The 21,046-nt window shown below is 39.3% G+C and overlaps 2 protein-coding genes across 3 annotated transcripts; one reads left to right on the top strand and one right to left on the bottom strand.

Moving 5' to 3' along the window:
- Window positions 1-8,842: 8,842 nt before the first annotated feature.
- LOC105233881 (uncharacterized) lies at window positions 8,843-10,235 on the top strand. 2 transcript variants are annotated; one of them, XR_007422073.1, is made up of 4 exons: window positions 8,843-9,447; window positions 9,510-9,649; window positions 9,717-9,854; window positions 9,934-10,235. XR_007422073.1 is itself a non-coding variant. In XM_011216050.4 (3 exons), the coding sequence occupies exons 1-3, from the start codon at window positions 8,994-8,996 to the stop codon at window positions 9,789-9,791; spliced, it is 669 nt and encodes a 222-aa protein (XP_011214352.2). In that variant the 5' UTR covers window positions 8,844-8,993; the 3' UTR covers window positions 9,792-10,234. The 2 variants fall into 2 exon arrangements, 1 of the variants encoding a protein (XP_011214352.2); XM_011216050.4 differs by having other exon boundaries at window positions 8,844-9,447; window positions 9,717-10,234.
- Window positions 10,236-14,580: 4,345 nt separating this feature from the next.
- LOC105233882 (larval cuticle protein LCP-30) lies at window positions 14,581-15,936 on the bottom strand. Its single transcript, XM_011216052.4, has 3 exons — window positions 15,782-15,936; window positions 15,152-15,708; window positions 14,581-14,893 (listed from the first exon to the last, which is right to left on the bottom strand). The coding sequence occupies exons 1-3, from the start codon at window positions 15,797-15,799 to the stop codon at window positions 14,653-14,655; spliced, it is 816 nt and encodes a 271-aa protein (XP_011214354.2). The 5' UTR covers window positions 15,800-15,936; the 3' UTR covers window positions 14,581-14,652.
- Window positions 15,937-21,046: the final 5,110 nt, after the last annotated feature.

Genomic DNA, 21,046 nt, shown 5'->3' on the forward strand with positions numbered 1-21,046 from the left:
TTACATTTATTACAATTAAACATACTTTTACAATTTTTGACTTCATGTGAGTCTGATAAACAGTTAAGGCAGACGTGGAGTTTTCTGACAGCATTTAACCGTGCGTTAGGCTGCATCTCAATGAATCTTTGACAAGTTTTCAAAATGTGCGATTGAGATGAGCATAGTTTACATCTGGTATTGTTTGCTCTGTCGTGATGGGAATTGATGGACCTGGATCCAATCCTTGATTGCAAGGTTGGTATCCGACCTTCACCATCAGCCGACTTAATATTAGGTTGAGTACTCAACTCACCTTTGAGGTTTGATACTCTCTCAAGCGTTTTAACCCGTTTGGTTAGAAACTTGTCTAACTCAACCCATTTTGGGATCTCTGAATCCGAATCCAGAGATTGTTCCCAAAGCGACAGTGTATAGTCCGGCAGTCGGATAGAACACAAGTACGTAAATATGGCATCCCAGCTATCTGTATTAATGCCATGTATTTGTAAAGATGAAATGCAGCTATTTATTTCCCGCTGTAAATTTCTGAGTTCGGTCTCAGATTCTGTAGAAATGTGCGGAAGCTTGAATAGTAAATTTAATTGTGTGTTGACAAGCACTCGCTTGTTTTCATACCTACACAACAAATTGTTCCAAGCCAATGCGAATCCGTCATTCGTCAGTGGCGCTTTCGAAACGATATCTTTTGCCTCACCTCGCGTTTTTTGATTCAAATGGAATAACTTTTCTACCGGAGAGAGCCTCGGGTTATTCCCATAAATGGCGGCAAATAAATCCCTAAATGAGGGCCATTGTAAAACATCGCCATGAAATATTTCGGTATCACATGGCGGTAGGTTGATGGTATACCTCACGGGTTCTACAGTTTGTTGTAACCGTTCAGGTTGAATAACTGTCGAATTTGAAGCAGGGCTTTGGTTGAACGCCGTGAGGTTGTGGATGTGTTCGCCCATCAAGGCCGCGCAACACACATAAGCGTGGTAACAGCTTGTATATTTAAGTTTGAGGTCGTCAATTGAGCTTGTGTCGGAAGGATCCACTTTTGTCAAACACAACTTGTACTCTGACTTTACCTCTGCCCACAGAGATTTCAGTTCAGCTTGTTGAACTTCGAGAGAGTAGGCACTTTGATTGTTTGCTGTTGGAGTAAAAGACTCCTCAAACTCCAGTAGAGCTTCTGATGCTGTGGTATAGGCTATATTTGATTCCTTTTTTTTCAAAATTTTAAACGGAACTGCAAAAATGTTGCACAAAATCGGATTTAAAACTTGAAATTGAAATTTAAAAAATATTTGCAAATATGTTGCAAAAGTTATTGAACCAATCCGGACAAGTTATAAATTAGTAGTGCGTTGTTTCTTAGTGAAGAGTGAATTTTCGAACGAACAAAAAAAGTAATAAATTTAGTGAAGTATTTTTTTTCAAAATATTTTTTTCAAATTTAATTCGTGTGTGCTTGCTGGGTAATCGGCCCAATGCACTTGTACTTGCACTTGCAAATTAAGTGAAGTATTTCCGCAAAGTAATTTTCCCAAATTTATTTTCAATGTGCTTGCTGGGTAATCGGCCCAATGCACTTGCACACCTAGTCTTCAACTATGTACACAAACAAAATTGATTTGTGCTTAATTGCTTTATTAAAATGTACAAATACAATACAAGTAATTGAATAAATTCACAAACACTTATTTGAATTTATTCACATTCACTTTTGTTCACTGGGTTATTCTAATTTATCACTGCACTATTCCGCTTGTTGCTGTCCTTCTGGAATGGCTGCTGCGCTGCCTTGCCTCTGCTGCTTTGCCTATGCTGGTATGCCGCTCTCACTTTTGTGCTTGGCTTTCTTGCTGTCGCTCACTTCACTTTTCTGCTTTACCTTTGCTGCTCTCCTTCTGCTGCTTGGGCTTTGCTGCTCTTCCTTTGCTGCTCTCACTTCTTTGTTTGGCTTTCTTGCCGTCGCTCACTTTTCTGCTAAGTTTTTTTTTTGTGTCACTCACTGCACTTGTAATTTTGTATATATTTTTTTTGTTTTGGCACTCGCGAAACTGCAGCTGCGTTATTGCTGCTTGCCTTTATTGCTATTAGAGCAATATATGGAAAGGCAGAGTTGAGCGACTAGACTCAAATTGACTATAAGAAAAGCCAAAAAAACCGAGAGAGATTTTTGACGCTCCAGACGATTTTGTGCGTCCAAGAAATTTTTAATACTTTCTCGAATAACAGAGAGTGTGGTTTTTTTTGTAAAGTGAAATAGTGCATTTGCCAGGTGTATTTGTTGTTGTACTTAAATGAAGTACAATACTACCTGCGATCTTGTGCTTTGATTTTGTGGGTAGAGTGCCAAAAATAAGTTTTGGTCTCCACTTCACACAGCACAATAGGTTTTGTACATAAATGATGCACAAATTAACCAATATATTGCCTTTAGCTTGCAGAGCACAAATCCAAAATATGTTTGGTTGTAACTTGCGAGTTGCTAAAGCGGGCAAATTATGCACTTTCACTTTAAATAAAATTCACTTGTTACCTGTTATCCGGCTCGAAGGACCAATGATAATTCGGGTGGTGGAGCACGGTGCTCGTTCGTTCCAATGATGTGGTTGGCCGTAGGGAAACGTTCGGCGCAAATTTATTCCACAGAAATAGATATTAAACAAAACAAAGGGTTTCATATAATATATATAATTTTAATATAACAAATTGGAAACACACTTACCACGTCTGTATCGCTAGAATGTCGCAAAAAGAGAGAGCGCGCAACTATTTAGTTAGTGTTTAGTTGCGCGCTAATTCAAACTTCGAAAAAACTTCGAAACAGAGAAAGAGAAAAGATTGATCTGCCGATACAGACGTGGCAAAGAAATTGGGCGGGGGCGGCGTCAACACATACCTAATATAAGAATTTTAAACTTATGGTTGACTCTTAATATCGAATAGAAACGCCACCAACTAGAATATTTTAACAAAATTAAGTGGCCGTGTAGTATTAGCTGTATAGTTTCTTGACTAAAGTGATTAAAATCAATCTACGCATTGCCTCAACCCTTATATCAATATTGAATGGAAAAAAATTAAGCCTCATTCACAACAAATGCTTCTTACCAGCACATTTGTATCATAACGCTCACTTCATACCGGTACACCGTACTACATACATATAATCTTTATGTTTGTAATGTCTTCTTCTTGAGCTTGGTTTTGGTTAACCACATATATATAAGATAAAGATCTGGTTATCTGGCTTGGTGGAGTTTATATCACATATTTCCAATTAGAGGGAGACAAGTCGATTTTAGTGTATGGTATGGTATATCCGAGATACCAAATATGTTTGTGACCCCTTCACGGTTTCGTCAAATAATTCTTACGCAACAAATAAAGTTAAAACTTTCCTTACAAATTGCGAGAGTATAAAATGTTCGGTTACAGCCGTACTCAGACCTTCCTTACTTGTTAATTTATCGCTTTATATGGTTTTCATTGCCTTTCGTGCAATGAACTGCAACTTTCATATACATAACGGGTGATTTTTTTGAGGTTAGGATTTTCATGCATTAGTATTTGACAGATCACGTGGGATTTCAGACATGGTGTCAAAGAGAAAGATGCTCAGTATGCTTTGACATTTCATCATGAATAGACTTACTAACGAGCAACGCTTGCAAATCATTGAATTTTATTACCAAAATCAGTGTTCGGTTCGAAAATTTTTTATCGACAAATTTTGTTCAGCGATGAGGCTCATTTCTGGTTGAATGGCTACGTAAATAAGCAAAATTGCCGCATTTGGGGTGAAGAGCAACCAGAAGCCGTTCAAGAACTGCCCATGCATCCCGAAAAATGCACTGTTTGGTGTGGTTTGTACGCTGGTGGAATCATTGGACCGTATTTTTTCAAAGATGCTGTTGGACGCAACGTTACGGTGAATGGCGATCGCTATCGTTCGATGCTAACAAACTTTTTGTTGCCAAAAATGGAAGAACTGAACTTGGTTGACATGTGGTTTCAACAAGATGGCGCTACATGCCACACAGCTCGCGATTCTATGGCCATTTTGAGGGAAAACTTCGGACAACAATTCATCTCAAGAAATGGACCCGTAAGTTGGCCACCAAGATCATGCGATTTAACGCCTTTAGACTATTTTTTGTGGGGCTACGTCAAGTCTAAAGTCTACAGAAATAAGCCAGCAACTATTCCAGCTTTGGAAGACAACATTTCCGAAGAAATTCGGGCTATTCCGGCCGAAATGCTCGAAAAAGTTGCCCAAAATTGGACTTTCCGAATGGACCACCTAAGACGCAGCCGCGGTCAACATTTAAATGAAATTATCTTCAAAAAGTAAATGTCATGAACCAATCTAACGTTTCAAATAAAGAACCGATGAGATTTTGCAAATTTTATGCGTTTTTTTTTAAAAAAAAGTTATCAAGCTCTTAAAAAATCACCCTTTACATACATATGTATCTATCAATACATACGAATGTACCGATATATGCGTCGCTAGTCGCAAGTGTTTTTGTCAGCGCCTATACTACCAATTTTTTAATTGTGTTAATTTTTCATTCATGTCATTTTCTTTCACTCCTTTATTCACACTTGAAATCGGAGCTGAATTTATGACCTGTACTTGTATGTGCATAAGTATTTGTTTGCTTGTAAATTTGTTGAATAAGTTCAATTAATATCACAGCCATAAAGATTTATTTCGTCTATATATTAAGTACATTAAATGAGATAATGAAATAAATTTATAAAAAGTTGGAAATTACCTGCAACAGTACACCAGCGTATAGAGAATACCAGCAGGCCAGATAATAGGGCTTTACGGGAGAAGGGAAGAAGTGTTGGATGAATATTATGTGTTTTGATATGAGTATTGGAGTCCGATAATAATATGAAAATTTCCCATATTTGAAAATTTAATGCTTGTAAGAAACTTCGCTATTTTCATTTAAACTATTCTAAAAACTCTGAAATTCGGGTGTCTATCTGCCTATCCCTCCGTCTGTCAGTCCATCTGTGCAAACTGTAACTTGAGTAAAAATTAATATAAATTAATGTGGTGCCTTAGTACAAAAAAGAAATCACGTGTTCGTAAATGGGCGTAATCGGACCACTGCCACGGCCACAAATCGTTATTAACCAAAAACGTATAAAGTGCCGTAACTAAGCAATAAATTAAGACATATTTGGTACACTGGATCGCAGTAGCAAGGGGCACCTGTAGGCAAAAAAAAATTGAAAAAATGGGCGTGGCGACGCCTTTTAATAATTTTAATGTACATATCTCTTAAACTGCTAAAGCTACAACAACCAATTTTCCTGAACGCAAATATTTAAAAAAATTCTGCCGACAGTGTAGATCTCGCTCACTCCCCATATAACGGTACTGTTCAAAACTACTAAAAGCGCAATAAATCAATAACTAATTATGCCAGAGACATTAAATTTCACCGAGATGTGCTTTATGGGACCTGTGGTAAGATAATGACTAGGGCGTGATACCGCCTACTCTTTGATGAAATCACATATCTCCGTACCCGCTCGATCGATTTCGACTAAATTCAGTACGGTACTTCCGTATATAATTGATATATATAATTGATATGCCACCTTATAACCAGAAATTGTCCAAATCCAAGCAAAAATGTTCAATCCCTTAGGTACCGATTATGTGGATCCCAGTATCTATTCAGTAGAACTCCACAGACAAGTGTGCAGAGAAAATACCCTCCACCATACAAGAACCGGTGATCGGAACCGGAGAGACTCCAACTTAAGCCAATGGCTCTTCTGTATAAAAAATAATAAAAGTTATCAATAAACAATTTTTTCACAAAGATTTTTCCATTTTAATAGACATGGATATATCTAAAAATAATTATAATTTCACCATCATAACCTGAAATTATGATGCGTCATTCCTAGTTAGTTCGGAAATACTTCTGTTTATGGAATTCCCCACTAAATATACGACTTTGCACGTACGACACAAACACATTACTTTCAATCTCTAATCCGGAGGCGTCACATTAATTAGACCGATTGGAAAAATATGAATTTGTTGTTACAACAACATAGCGTACTGTCAAATATATTCTAGAATACACAGTTATGTGTGCATATGTATTTGTGCAAGTGTACTTCGGCATCTTCGTATTCAAATGCAAGCAGGCTTGGAAACATTGTTTCGCATTCCATACCACTTCACGCGTAATAATTTTCGTATTAAACGACTATGTGTTTCGTCTTCGAGTGATAATTAACACACACACACGCATACAGTGTTAGATATCGTTGCGGTTTTCCAGTGTTGCAAAAGACGATACAGTGTAATATTAATTTGGCTTAGTAGGCACAAATTAGAAAAAGGGAGTATATATTTAATAAATTTATTTCAACGAAATCAGCTTTGAAGCGGTTTGTATAGTAGTAAAAGTGTACAGGGAAGTCAGCTGATCGAATTAAATTCAGAACAGTTAAGAAATACGATGAGCGCAATCTCGTCTTACAGTTTTCGTAGATATTTATTCCTTATTGTTACCATATATTAACCTTAGATTTCGACGGAATTATTTATATATTTGCCTAAGCCTGACAAATAGCTTTCAGAAAATACATTTAACCAAAAAATTTGCTCTGAAACACTGTTTTTGAAAACATTTCTGACATTCCAAATGAGTTAAAAAAATCCAAACATTCGCCCTCCAGGAAAATTTTTTAGTAAATTTCTCAACACAAGTTCTAAAGAAAAAGATCACCAGAAAAAACAGTGCAAATTCATTGTTATTTCATACTTTAAGGAACGGAAATTTAAATTAGGTTTTACCCGGTAACTACCGAAATAACGATTTTTTGACTGAAGTCATGTGTTTGTAAATAACATAAAGCAGTCTGAAGTCTTTAATATTTAATAAATTTTGATTAAGTTCACATTTTCGAGTAAAGCTATGGAGAGATTGCCATTTATACTCAGAGTGCAACCCATTTACATACATATAAACGATCAAAACTGAAGGTGTTGGAGAAATAAGAATCTCATATTAGAGCTCCACATCTAAATGCCTTCAATAATTTGCCCACAAGAAGCATAAATAGGTTACATGAGTTTTTGAGTTTCAAAAATTCGAATATTGTTTAAACAATTCTAATAAACTATTTAATTGTTGAAAAAAGGCTGTTTCTTACCCGAGCAAACGTATGTAACCCCTAGCTAGCCTCGAGTACACAAGTTATCAAGGCTGTATCTCCGAAGCTATTACTCGGATCAACGTAAAAAATCAATTTTTTGAAACTCGTAAGCCCATGTAACCCCTGAAAAAAATATGGATCTGTCACAGTAATATGACTGAGATTCTGCCTAAATTTCAAGCTTAAGTAGTCTTTTTAAAATAGTCTCATTAATAGAATAACAAAGAACTTTTCGCAACGGGTTTAATATAAAATTTGCTATATAAGTTTTTAAAGGGTGATCCAATTAGTTCGAGTAGTAATTTGAATAGTGATGTATCTAAGGTATAGTATATGCATATGTTCAGTTGTTTATTTTTTATTTTGGCTGATTTCCTGAAGACACAACCCTTTTTAAGTAAAAAAAAAACTCCTATATCGTCCATGTGAACCGCAGTTTTCTCAGCTATTTTAGTTCAGATGCCTGCTGCGGCAAGAGAATTTACAAAAAGAACTTTGGGACATAGCTCGGTGGGTAATGGCGGTTGGGCTAACACCGATTGCATGGTCCCACTTTCCAACTGAGAAAGAAGCTTCGAAGAAAACATAGAAAATGATGGCTAACGTAATGGTATGTTAGCTGCGCGCAACACTCTAGACATTTATGCGTATGGCATTTAAATGGAGGATGTAGTTGGTGCGGGAATATACTGTCCAGTGTTAGGCATAAGCCAGCCATTTAAGTTTCCGGACCACTGCAATATATTTGAGGGCTTTGCTATTGCGTAAGCCACAGAGCTTGGCTCCAATGCACCCATAGGCAATTCCAATCAAAATCTACGGAGACAGCTACGCAGCAATCAAGGCAGTAACCTCGTATCGTATATCGGCCAGAACTGTTTTGCTTGTCCAGGGCAGCAGTGGAAAGTGTTGCCAGAGGCAGGCAACCCTTCTTCTACTGAGTGCCAGCTCACAAAGGCATCGAGGACAATAAAGTAGTAGCCGTAGTAGAGCGAGCTACCTGGGTGCAAAACTGCAAAAATCATGTGCAAAACGGTAGATCGGAGGTACACAAAATTCCTATTGGCACTCGATAGAAGAGACTGTAGGACATGATCGGAATATTAACTAATCACTGACAAATCGAGAAGACTTCTGTTAATGTCTAGAGCAAGTCTTCAGAGAAACAATGGTTCTATTGCACACTTGTCCCGTATTGGCAAGACCACGCTGTAAGCATCGGGGTGTCTCCACGGTATGATACATTAAAGGAGGCATTGATAATGAGGCCGCAGAGTCTGCTAAAATTCGCGCGAAACGCAGGCATCCTAAATAATGATTACTTCTCATGGACGTAGCAACTCCCTACCAGATTAACCTAACCTAAACTTTTAGTTTCGTGTGCAAGGCTTTGAATATTCGAACTTTAAAATTTAAAATAAAGGCAATAGAATTTAATTGGGAGTATTGCAGCACCCTTTATTAATCAGTGAGCCCCAATGACAACCTATCAGCTGGAGGCAAGACAAACGTGCATAACTCATAACGTCTAAATTCCAAAGTGGCGCTCCACTAATCAGGCGCCATAATTGTGCGAGTTAATAAATTCGAGAAAATATTTGCTTAGCCAATGAAAATAAATACCAACAAAAAGGAAAACCGCATGTAATGTTGCAGCAATTTCGTAGTTCAGTATCGTGTGAACTGTTGTAGGCGTCGAATCGCGCGGCCAGCGTGGCGTATACGTGATAATTCGATAATCTAAGCCAAGCTCTCTCTAGTAATTTACTCGTACTATTATCCTGCGTGGCACTATGACTTCTCACTCTTCCACTTATACAAAACTAGCCGTTTTATTGCTATATCTATTACAAACGGCACACTGTCGCCCACAAGACACGGAGACAAACGGCTTGCCGATTAATCCACTGCGTAATGGTCGTTACATACCAGAGTTGCATGGCGCTGATCGTGGCAAATATATACCAGACGAAAGCGGTAAATATCATCATGTTAAAGTGCCCTATAACGGTGGCTATGGCGATCGTGGCCAAATTTATGTCCACGATGCTCGTGGGCTGCCTCTACATCGATTCGGCACGCTCAATGGCTTCCAACTGGGACCGAAGGATCATTTGCGCTTCTCTGTAGATTTCAATTTCGACGGCAGCGGTTGGCAAATCGTGCAGTTCGAGTGGATAAACGACGATGACGTCAAAAAGCATTACGACTACAAGTATGAAAATCAACTGTGGCCATCGGACTATGGTAAGGGGGAAGAGTTGCAGCAGTATTAGTTTTGAGAAAAAAAATATTTTGTTTTTAATTAGATGTGAATGCTGATGTGGAATCGACTGCGACCGAGGAGCCAGCGGAAGGAGATACGACTAATGTGCATGTCTCGGGCGAGTACCAAGATGATATCTATAATGTGAAATATACGAATGACAATGAGCAAAATGCTCCGAGTGTAAGCCAACTCAAACACACTTTTTGTTTTTGCTTTCATGACAGTCTGACTTATTTTATTTCTATAGCAATTCAACATTCAAGCGACTATAAGTGATGTACTCGATTACGTTCAGACAAATGTGCTGCCAACTCTAACGTAAAAGACGGCGTATACTCTGGTCAAAGAAATACTATTTTTCTACTACTAATTTTATATCACTCTGGTAATATACTATGACTCATATCAAGACCGTGAAAAACTGGTACATAAAATATTTTATTGACAATAACAACACGTAATAGTTTAAGGCTGCCATCGTTGTCAGCTGTTTGGTCGAGCTTCTCTATTATTCTTCAATTGCCGTGTCGATTTGGATACTTTCAATGTGAACAAACTTCATTTATGGTCATTGGAAAACAAAAAAAACCCTTTTATAATGCTTCCAAAACTTTATTGCCTTTGGAAAGTGTTCACCTGAAAGTTTCTTCTCTAAATTCTTTGTATTATTTGTATTCAGTCGTTTAATATATATATATTTATGTAAAATCATGTATAAATTGTCATCTACAGCAATGAAATAAAATATATAAGATGCCGACAATTAATTCAATGCTTTCAACTACAAAGTTACAAAGTTTAATGTCCTCAAGTAAGATGAAATCATACGGTGCATTTTGCACCAACCATTTCTTCTGATATGGAAAATCGTTAAAGAATCGAGAGACGTAACAAACGAAGTCGGTAGAAAATCATTACTACCAAAAGGTGCTAGTCATCAACCCTAATAAACCTAGAAGGTTTAATTTACTAGAAAATACAAGATTTTGGTGGCACCACTGACGCAAATGGGAGATATCCATTTGCAACCGTAGGATACTGTGAAATATCTAGGGCTCATCCTGAAAGGAAGTTTTCACGGAATCCGAATATCGAAGAGAGAGCAAAAAAGGCAATAATTACATTATACTACTGTAGAGAAACCATTGGCAAAAGATGGGGACGATACTAGCCTTGAACTCATTAACGAACCGTTCAGGGGTGGTCAAGGTGTACTTAACCTCGCTATCAATAGCAGTGTATTTGTGATGAGACTGGTGTGGGTGCTTGGCCACGGCAGAATCGTAGGATGGGAGCGGGTCCATGCTCCCGAATTCTGTTCTGTTCTACTGCTAGATAGATGGGCTGCGCGAAAGCTTTGCCAGCGCTGGGTCACTATCCATATCACCAAAGTCTTTTGGCCCAAGATCGATAGCAAGAAATCTAGAGATCTCTTCTCTTCTAGCCTTCGGTATGGCCAGTCTCTCCCTATTGGCGTGAATGTGATAAGGCTGTGGATCCTACCAGATGTCATCTACAAAAGCTGTATGGAAGAAGATGAGGTGGAAACACTTATTTTTTGAGTGTCACGCGTTTAGGAAGTCAAGACTTAAACAAAACACTTGGTAGCGCATACCTCCAGACATCATACTGAACTGCCGGGAACGGAAATTAAACGCCTGTGCGAATTTGTATTGGCTACTTTCTAGATCAGTCATCTAACCTAACCTAAAAAATGATAGTAGAACTCAATTATAGAAGTAGTAAGTAGTTTGATCCAACCTTAAATAGGCAGGTGCATAAATTTTACAGCTATCGTACACATTTTCAATGAAAAAAAAATGCCACAGCAACCAATTACTGTGTTGATGAATATTATTTGGGCTCAGCGCCAGACCATTGATCAACTAATACGATGAACACAGAGGACGTTCAAAACTGACTATTAGGATGAAAACTTTCAAATACTCCAACAACTTGGGATGAAAGGAAAATAAATCAAGTTAAGGTAACTGACACTTTAAGATATCAAAGAAAATTTTTTTCAGCGGGTGCTGACATCTTGGACAATGGAAACAAAACATTGACGCCAAACCATGCAAAACTAGAAAAATTTCTAACATCAGTGTAACATCTGCAACCGAATTCATAATATTGAAATTAAATTTGAAAAACATGTGTTTTGTCAGCATGCCTGTTGCATAATTAGTTGGAAATTGAGGACTCCAAGAGAGATAGTCTACTATTCCGATGCTTTGGTTTGTCAAATAATGGGATATCAACATTGCGATGAAGTACGATGCATCTCTTGGTACTATTCATGGGAACGTCATTGTTCATTGTGCTAAACAAAATAATCTAAACATTTTAAAATTAACCTACTTACGTTGAATGCTCTTAGGGAAACATTTTGTGTGCGCTAATTCGCCTCAAAGTGTTAAAATAATGTCAGATATACTAGATACGTTTTTAATTTCCTTTATATGTACGAGGTGTGTTAAAAAAGTATTGCGAATTTTGAATTTTAGCGGGCTACGTATATTCGAATTTCGAAATTTGTGGCGTTATGTTGGTACTCATGTCTCTGACTTATGCCGACAAGCTCGGCCATTTTGAATGTTCATTTAATTGTTGACAGCTGCTTTGCTTGCACGTGTTTTGGATCGTCTTCGATTTTAACCTATTCAAAATGCTATTCAAGATGCTCACACATCGTTGCTTGTGCGCGACTTTTTGGCCAAAAACAACACACTAATGATGCCGCAGCCACCGTATTCCCCAGATCTGGCTCCCTGTGACTTTTTCTTGTTCCCTAAACTGAAGAGGTCCATGAAAGGACGTCGTTACGCTTCTCCTGACGAGATAAAGACGACATCGAAGGAGGAGCTGAAGAAGATAAATAAAAAATGATTTTTTGAAGTGCTTCGAAGATTGGAAAAACCGTTGGCACAAGTGTATAATATCTCATGGGGATTACTTTGAAGAGGACAAAGTACTTAGATATTCATGAATAAATAAATAATTTTTGAAACAACACAAAATTCGCGATATTTTTGAACACACCTCGTATAGTATAGTCCGTAAATGTATAATTCGGAGCCTGATTAGAAGAAATATTTGCTAAAATATGTCAATATTTATTAAGGGTGTTGGTCAATTATAGTTTTTGGCACGTAAAGTTATGTACTTAGATACTTTACATTTTTTCTTCCCAAGTACAAAATATTCTTTATAAGAACCTAACACTGTATTCGGTGTAATTCATGGAAAAGTTTTAAGAGATAATCCAAATAGAACAATCCATCTCCTTAGAGAAATAATTAAATGGTCGTTAAGAGAAAAATGTTCTTAGTTCTGTCTTCAACACTAAAAAATAATACGGAATACGACGATCCGTCCAATGAGGGAGACTGCAATTTATCCTAAATTAGTTGGAATAGTACAAAAGGGTGATCCATTTCGATTTTCTTCGCCTTTTTTTTTAAGAAAAACACAGATACTTAAAATTTAAAGAAGAATATTTATTATAATTCGTAAGAATATTCTCTGGCATTTATTTTTTGAAAATAATCTCTTTCAAATGTTGGCCGCGGCTACGTCTCAGATAGTTTATCCGTTGACTTTAATTTTCGAGGACTCGTTCGAGCATTTTGGCGAATTACACGCTTGATGTGCTTCGCCGTTGAACAAAATTTGGCTCGCAATCGTCGGATCTTGTTGGAAGTTTTCAAAAGCGCATAAATCGAAGAATTGTCGCTTTGGCAGGTCGAGCGGCTTCAATTCTTTCACAAGCTGTATTTTGCACGCTTTCAACTTAACATCTGTTCACTGTTCTTTCAAATTATAATATATACATATGTATTTACAATCAAATGCGAAGTTTCTGTGTTTTTTCTTTAATAAGAAGGTGATTCACTTTATAATAAAATAATATAACACGTTTTTAAATTATTCAAACAGAAATAGAAAACGTTCAGTTACAGCATTTTAAAGTGATGCAGCTTATTTCAGCCAGCACCATTAGTATGTCTTTAATCACGATTTTCTATCTAGTACATGTTTTAAATTTGCTTGTGTGATTAGGTTAAATTAGGTTAAGAGGTTAATCCTAAGACAGATTCATTTGGATGTCTGAGAGAGCTGATCTACAGGGCTTGTCCGGAATTTATTGAACCATTTGTTACAATTCTTTAAAAACTTTGCGTCGATGCAGCGCAACTGGCGCGATTTTCAAGCTTTGAAGGCGTCATGGAAGGTATTCTGCGGTGTAGCCTTCAGAGCCGAGGTGCATGCGGCTGGATCCCCTCTGTCATCTGAAAATGCTGAACTTTCATCGGCCTTTTCAGACAAGAAAACAAAAAATGTCCGGCGGCCACATATGGGCTGAAGGACGGAAGTGTTGGGATGCCGGCCTTGGTTAGGTAGCTGTTCACAAGAAAGGCGGTGTGAGCCGGGGCATTGGTGGTGCAACTTCCAATCGGCTAGTCGGTGCGCGCACGATCCGAAATAGCGGCGGAAGAAAATCAGTTTTATTACATTCCGAACAAACCTATTGTGATATCTATAAGCTCCTACAAACTGGATCATAAGATCCTTAACCCTTTCAGCCCCGAAGTTGCTTATAAGCAACTTCTATCTATGCTTGACATCGTTTAAAAAGTCCTTTGGGACTGAAAGGGTTAAAGATAGAAAAAAAGGTATATGACAATGTGCAGCTGCAATAAAAGTCTATTTTTCTTTGGACAGCACATATTGAAAATGGATATATTCTATAACAGTAATTGCCGTGGTTGTGAAAACGAAAGAAGATAGAAGTTACTATTAACTATTCATGCTTTATGTACTGACTATTATATATATCAGACAAAGGGTTCTAAAAAAATATCAGTAACAAGCTTAAAGTGGTTATCCACAAAAAAATATCTTACAAATAAATATATTCAGTGACGCTATCAGGTGGTACGAACCATACTAGCAAACAGCTCGAATGTCACTCAGCTGTGGATCATAATGGCGGTTAGGACTGTTGTGTTGGCGATATAAAAACAAGTATACATATTTTGATATTTCCCCGATGCAGATAAGTTTATTTCAAGAAGTATTCGTATCATTTAAATCATCATTATCATTTAAAATTCAACGAGATTTATTGATGAAAACACACTTCGATTTAATGAATTTAATATAAATACAATTTGAAATAACTAATTTTTGGCGTTCGCGGCCAAGTATGCCAACAGTTTGGCAACATATGGTGGTGGAGTAGGTATATGCGCACCACGCGCCACAAAACCATTATCGTCGGCCACATAATCGACACGGTAGAGCAAACCATCATCGCCGGTGTATTCGTAAAAGCCCGTCGAACGTAAACCTTCCTTTTCCGGAGCTAATTGTTCGATGCGTCCGCTTTCCTCCGCCAAAATGCCGTTCTCTGTTTCATAACTGGAAAAAATTAAATTTGCAATTAATTCAAAGCATACTTTCTGGCTGTGATCTGATGTGATGGAAATACTGTTAATAAACAGTGGATTAAATGTAACAGCATGCTGTTAACTACAGTCCTTACTACGCTATTAACTTGAGTTAATAATGGTAGAGTTTTGTTATAAAGTTTTTAAGCGACGTATGGATTTCTATGGCTTTATAGCGAGTTAGTCGAAAGTGTTCGCCACTTATTCATGTTGCACTTGGAACACTTACATATACTGATAGCCGTCCTTCTCCTCCTTATCGAAAAGCTGCAGAATGCGCCAACCACCACCACCCTCACCCGTTCCGCTGCCCTTTGGTAGTGCTGGTGTAACTGCGGTTGTTTTTGGTGTCGGTCTTCGTGTTGTTGTTGTACGCGCTGGCAAAGTCGCGCGATTACCAGCTGATCCAGCCGAACCCAGCGCATTACCGCCCGCACGTGATCGCCCAGCGCCTCCGAACGCACCGGACGCACCGGCGGCACCACCGCCAGGTCCAAACCGGTCCTTATCGCCTTCATATTGTCCTCCGGCGCGATCGTCATGCACATAGGGCACATCCTGGTGCACATACCGTCCATCATTACCACCGCGATAGCGTCCATCGCTTGCGCCCCGATAACGCCCATCATTACTCGGACGATAACGTCCGTCACCAATGACCGTAGGACGGAGACGTGTTGTACGTGGCCGCTGATAATAAGGCAGCGTGGGCGTGGGGCGATAGCGTCCATCATTCTGTGCGCTCGCAACAGCGACGAGCGCGACTACACCTACTAAGCCGACTAGCTGTTTGGAGGAATCAACGGTGGTAATCCTGTTTATCTTCGCTGTAATTCTGACATGAGATGTGCGTACTTACCGTTACTTTCGACCACATGGCGAGTTCTCACGCGTTAAATAAATGATGAAATGAATATGAAAATCAGTTGCTGTTGCTTTTATAGACGCACCACTATTTTGGTAGCCTGTTGCGTTTCTGAGCGAGTCATTGTTGTTCGCCAGTTAACGGAAACGTGGGTAAATGGAACGGTTGCTGAAATCTCGTTTAATTGAACGCATTTACTTGCAACAATAAAGTGTCGCATTTTACGATGTTGATATTGATGTTGATGGTGCACCAGTGCTGATGCGCTGAAAAGATGCGCAAACGAAAATTACGAAACTCATTCTAGGCCTTAGCTACGATATTGAAGAGTGCGTTACTTCTCACACGGGCCATTTATTGTATGTGTATGTAAAATAACCGCTATTATATACTATATATATGTATGTATGCTACATATTCGTTTTTGTATAGTCGTCTGCGAAAAGCGGTTGCATCAAAATGACGCACGGTATTTAATATGAATAACTTAATGTTTAAATTCTTATATAAGGCTATGCCACTAATGAGTTGAACGATAAAAACTGTACAATGAATACGAAATTGTGGTACATCAAATGATAATGGTGCCGCCACTAATCGAGAGTGTCGGTCCAATTTTCAGATTCGGATGGAAAAGGTGGATCAGTTTCTAGGGAGTTTTTGCGATGACTTATCTTGACGAAATCATATTAAGGTTGAGTTTGCTTAAGCGGATGAAATGGCTTCGACTGCCTTTGTGTTGGCAATTGAATAAACACTACGCAATTAATTGTTAATACTATTAATTTAAGTTGATAACAAAGCCGAAATAGTAAGTTACTCTGTGTGTTGAACCAAACCAATTTTTTTTTCGAGAGATCAGGTTTAGTGACAGGACCTAATACCAGGATGGCTAATTTTTGACAGCAAATAAAATCATAGTAGATTGAAATCTATTGGCAACGAAAGGCAATATAACAAAAATGAAAGGCAAAACAATTTGCTGCCAGTCTGAGATGGGAAAGGGGCTAAAAGCGGTTTAAATTTCGGGAAAAGCTAGGAGTCCTATAGAAAAAAATTTCAATTTTGTAGGTAATAAAAAGATCTACAACCCTTATCGTAACATTTTCATTACATAACCTCAATATTTATTTGAGAAAATATCCAATTTTTTGAGTAAGCTTATTTTCATGAGTCTCAAACACACTGTACTTTTCATTTAAAATATTGAGGGAGAGTTTTTCAACTTAAAGTAAAAAACACACCATCCAATCAAAAATTCTTACATCAAAATATTCTTAAAAATAAGTATTTTATGTGATATTTCAGGAACTAATGGATTTAGTAGTAGAAATTTGGTATCCTCGTTAAGGGTCCTTTCTCCGAGAATATATATTTACATATGTAACACAGTGGTCAATAAATAGTAAGACTTTTTAAATCAAATTTAGCACGAAAACCCATTCGTCGAAGTATTTTTTTTTCTACCATGATATGACTGTCAAGGACATCTGTGCCAAATATCACACCAATAAATCATTAGCGTTTAGTAAACGCTTGTCTTTCAGAAGTACATAAAGCGCTTTCGGCCAATTTTACGATGAAATTATTCTATAAAGAAGTTTCAAGTGGAGAATCGACGATTACGAGTCAAAGATCTTACTGGCATCGTTCGAATATCGGAAGGATCTGAGATCACACAGTTCTTTTGAAAAGCCGCGCCGCTTAATGTCTGTGAAACAACTACCAGGATGCCATGAAATGAATTAATATTGGCGATTAGTCTTGTATCATTGCTTATGACCCGGAAACAGGCGATCAATCGATCGAATATCGTGGCAAAAGTGAACAAATCCGGGCGTTTCTGGCGGATTGCTTCGCGCAAATTGCGCATAACTTGCAGGTAATATTCCTTATTCACCGTTCTTCCCTGTGGCAAGAACTCATGATGCACCACGCCCCTGCAATCGAAGAAAACTGTCAGTTACGATTCGCGAAACTTTTTGAACACACTTCGTATATCTTTATTAAAGTTATAATGAGCCTCTTTGAAGTTGGTCGCCTTGCCGTGGCGAAGGGGCTTAAGTAAGAGTAAAGTGTGCATCCCAAAGGAAACGCACTCTAATCTTACGAACTAAGAGGGACACTTCATAATTTCCCACAATAGTGATATGGATGAATAAACCCTTAGGTTTTACGCCCATCTCCTATTGTGGAATTGTGAGGATACCCGAACCAACACCACCCTAAGCCAAGGTGTCGAGGTACCCGTGCCAAGGGCTGAATGGTCAGCGGGGGGTAATAAATAGCTGATCGCGAACGGTCCCCTCCGATGCCCGGGCGAGGTCGGAGGTATAAATCGCCTTCTCTCCGTATACCGGCTCTGCGGACGAGTGACCAACCCTTTCCGGATTACTCGTGGGACCAAAAATGAACGAAACAAATAACTTAGCAACAACAACAACAACTACAACAACAACCATGACGACGACAACAGCGACGACTACGGACATGAAATATAGGAATCCTATAACGGAATCCGACGAAGACGAATTGCTTGCCTCCAGCCAGGAGACAAGTAAGAGTACTACCGGACGTACCAACCAAAGTACACCGGTAGATACAGCAGACAAACCATCAAATTTAAGGGAGGAGGCGTCCACCTCCAAGGCTGCCATGAGCACCAAACAAAGTGCACTGGCGGCTAAAAGAGACGTAAAGAAACGAAAAAAATCCCAGAATCAGCTGAGGAAAAACCGGTACCAGAGGGCGGTCTTCATACTAGGGAAGATAGCCAAAGACCAGGCAGCCGGTACCCCAGTTGATGAGGCTGAAACAAAGCGCCTCAAATCTATTGTAGAGGATTATGAGAGCTACCTGAAAAGGAAGCAATCACAACCTCAAGTAGAGAGCAAACGAGAGAGCACTTCTCAGAAGAGAAATCGCTCCACCACAGAAGTACCCGGAGCTCAACCTAAAAAACCGAGGAGGAGTGAGGGTGAACACAGCAGCACAACAACGGCAAGGCATTTCTGCGATGTAGCCAGAGATAGCCTGCAGGTGGCCATAATAGATGGGAAATCCTCCTCTCCGAGCACTATTCAGGAGAGATGGGTGGAGATCGATGTCAGATTGTCGAGTATGGTGCTAAGCTATGTACTCGACAATCCTGCGGGTCCCCACCCGGAGTTTGACTCCTCTGAGACCCTCAGGGGCTACAGGGTCATCAAGTGCGCGGACCAGGCCTCGCTAGACTTCCTGACGGGTAGTGTTGCTAAAATTAGCAACGCCTTTGTAGGCCTCCAATTGAGGCTTATACCCGCCAGGGATATTCCAAAGAGACCTCGGGCTCGCATTTGGTTACCCCCACTAGAGGAGCCAGGCGAAAAACTCCTGAGGTGCATTAAGCTGCAGAACAAATCTATACCTGGTATAGATGAGTGGCAGCTTATAAAGGAGGAAAACCCGAACAAAGCAAGCAAGCCAATACTAGTGGCCATTTGCGACGAGTCCATTGAGGCTCTGAAGAAGACTGACAACAAAATCAGCTTCGGAATACGTAAGGCAAGAATAAAAATATTCCAAGGCGACAAAGCGGCTGACGAAGACGACACGGAAGAGGTCGACGACGCCAGCCAGTTGCTAAGGAATGTGGGCATTGAAGAACCCCGAGATGCCCAATAACAACAGCATAAGATGTGTACAGATTAACCTGCAGCACTCGAAGAGTGCTACGGCGAATCTGACAACCCTCGTGAACGAAGGGGGCATCGACATCAGCCTAATACAGGAGCCCTGGGTCAATGAAGATTCCATAAAAGGGCTAAACAGCAGCAATTATAACCTGTTTTACACGAGGAACAGAGGTAAACCTAGGGCATGCATTCTTATCAATAAAAGTATAAATGCATTTCTTTGTCCTAATTACAGCACAGCAGATATCACAGTGGTGAAGGTGGAACAGAAAGAAAAGCCCTTCTTCTTGGTCTCGGCCTACTTGGCCCATGACGAAGATATACCACCGGCCCCGCTCACCAGGCTAGTAGAGGAGAACAAGAAGGATGATGTCCTAATAGGGTGTGATGCAAATGCAAGGCACACCGTATGGGGTAGCTCCAGTATAAACACCAGAGGTGAGTCACTCTTGCACTATATTTTGAATGGTAATTTAAGTATTTGCAACAAGGGCGATAAGCCAACTTTTATTTTCCCAAGCTCGGAAAGGTTCCCGGGGTGGGAGGAGGTTCTTGACCTCACGCTATCAACAGACACAGACAGTCTCGTTGTGGATAACTGGAGGGTATCCGATGAGCCTTCCATGTCGGATCACTCCTGGATACTCTTCAGCATCCGCGAGAGGTGCAGTCCGCCTCTCACATACCGGAACCCTAGAAGAACGGCATGGGGAAAATTTACCAGTATAGCAACAAAATGCCTCGAAAAGGGAGGCAATAAGAGTATCAGTAATCCAGAGGAACTAGATTCAGAAGTGGAGAAGTTGGAAAAAATCCTAATCACCACTTTTAATAAATCTACTCCGCTAACAGTTTTGAAAAAGAGAAAGTCTCTTCCTTGGTGGAACAGTGAACTCAAGAATTTGAGAACACAACTAAGGAAAGCTTTCAATGAGAGTTTTAGAACTAAAATATGGCAGCCATATAAAGACCTTATGAAGGAATACAAAAAAGCAGTCAGGAAAGCTAAAAATGACTCATGGCGATCTTTCTGCACATCGATTGAAAGTTGCAGAGAAGCCGCTAGGCTGAGTAAAATGCTATCCAAAGACCATATAAATACTGCCTACATTAGGGCGGAGGGAAGTGATTGGACCTCCTCGGCAAAAGAGTCTCTGGAAGTACTAATCACAACACACTTCCCTGGGAGTCAGCAAACACCTTCAACGAGGGTTCAACCGGAATCACCGGTGAACGCAGCTGACTATCGAAGCCAAATAGTAGACAAAAGGAAAATCAAATATGCCATAAATAGTTTTGCACCATTTAAAGCGGCAGGTCCTGACGGGATTATGCCCATAATGCTGCAGAAACTGGTAGAACCAATGGTTCTAAGGCTTGAAAATTTATACAAAGCAAGCATTCAACTATCTTACATCCCAAGAAGTTGGAAAAGGAGTAAAGTTGTGTTCCTTCCGAAACCAGGCAGAAGAACGCACGAGAACGCCAAGGATTTTAGACCTATAAGCCTTACCTCATTTATGCTGAAGGTACTAGAAAGGCTAATAGATATACACGTAAGAACAATAATGGCGGAGAAGTTATC

This window comes from Bactrocera dorsalis, chromosome 3 (genome assembly GCF_023373825.1).
Source record: "Bactrocera dorsalis isolate Fly_Bdor chromosome 3, ASM2337382v1, whole genome shotgun sequence".
In the NCBI taxonomy this organism is placed as follows: domain Eukaryota; kingdom Metazoa; phylum Arthropoda; class Insecta; order Diptera; family Tephritidae; genus Bactrocera; species Bactrocera dorsalis.

Bases quoted from the DNA above. Each gene is read 5' to 3' on its own strand.
- LOC105233881 (XM_011216050.4), top strand. From the start codon at position 8,994: ATGACTTCTCACTCTTCCACTTATACAAAACTAGCCGTTTTATTGCTA. The intron at 9,448-9,509 runs GTAAGGGGGAAG...GTTTTTAATTAG, and splicing joins ACTGTGGCCATCGGACTATG to ATGTGAATGCTGATGTGGAA. The intron at 9,650-9,716 runs GTAAGCCAACTC...TTATTTCTATAG, and splicing joins ATGAGCAAAATGCTCCGAGT to CAATTCAACATTCAAGCGAC.
- LOC105233882 (XM_011216052.4), bottom strand. The intron at 14,894-15,151 runs GTAAGTGTTCCA...AATTTTTTCCAG, and splicing joins AAGGACGGCTATCAGTATAT to TTATGAAACAGAGAACGGCA.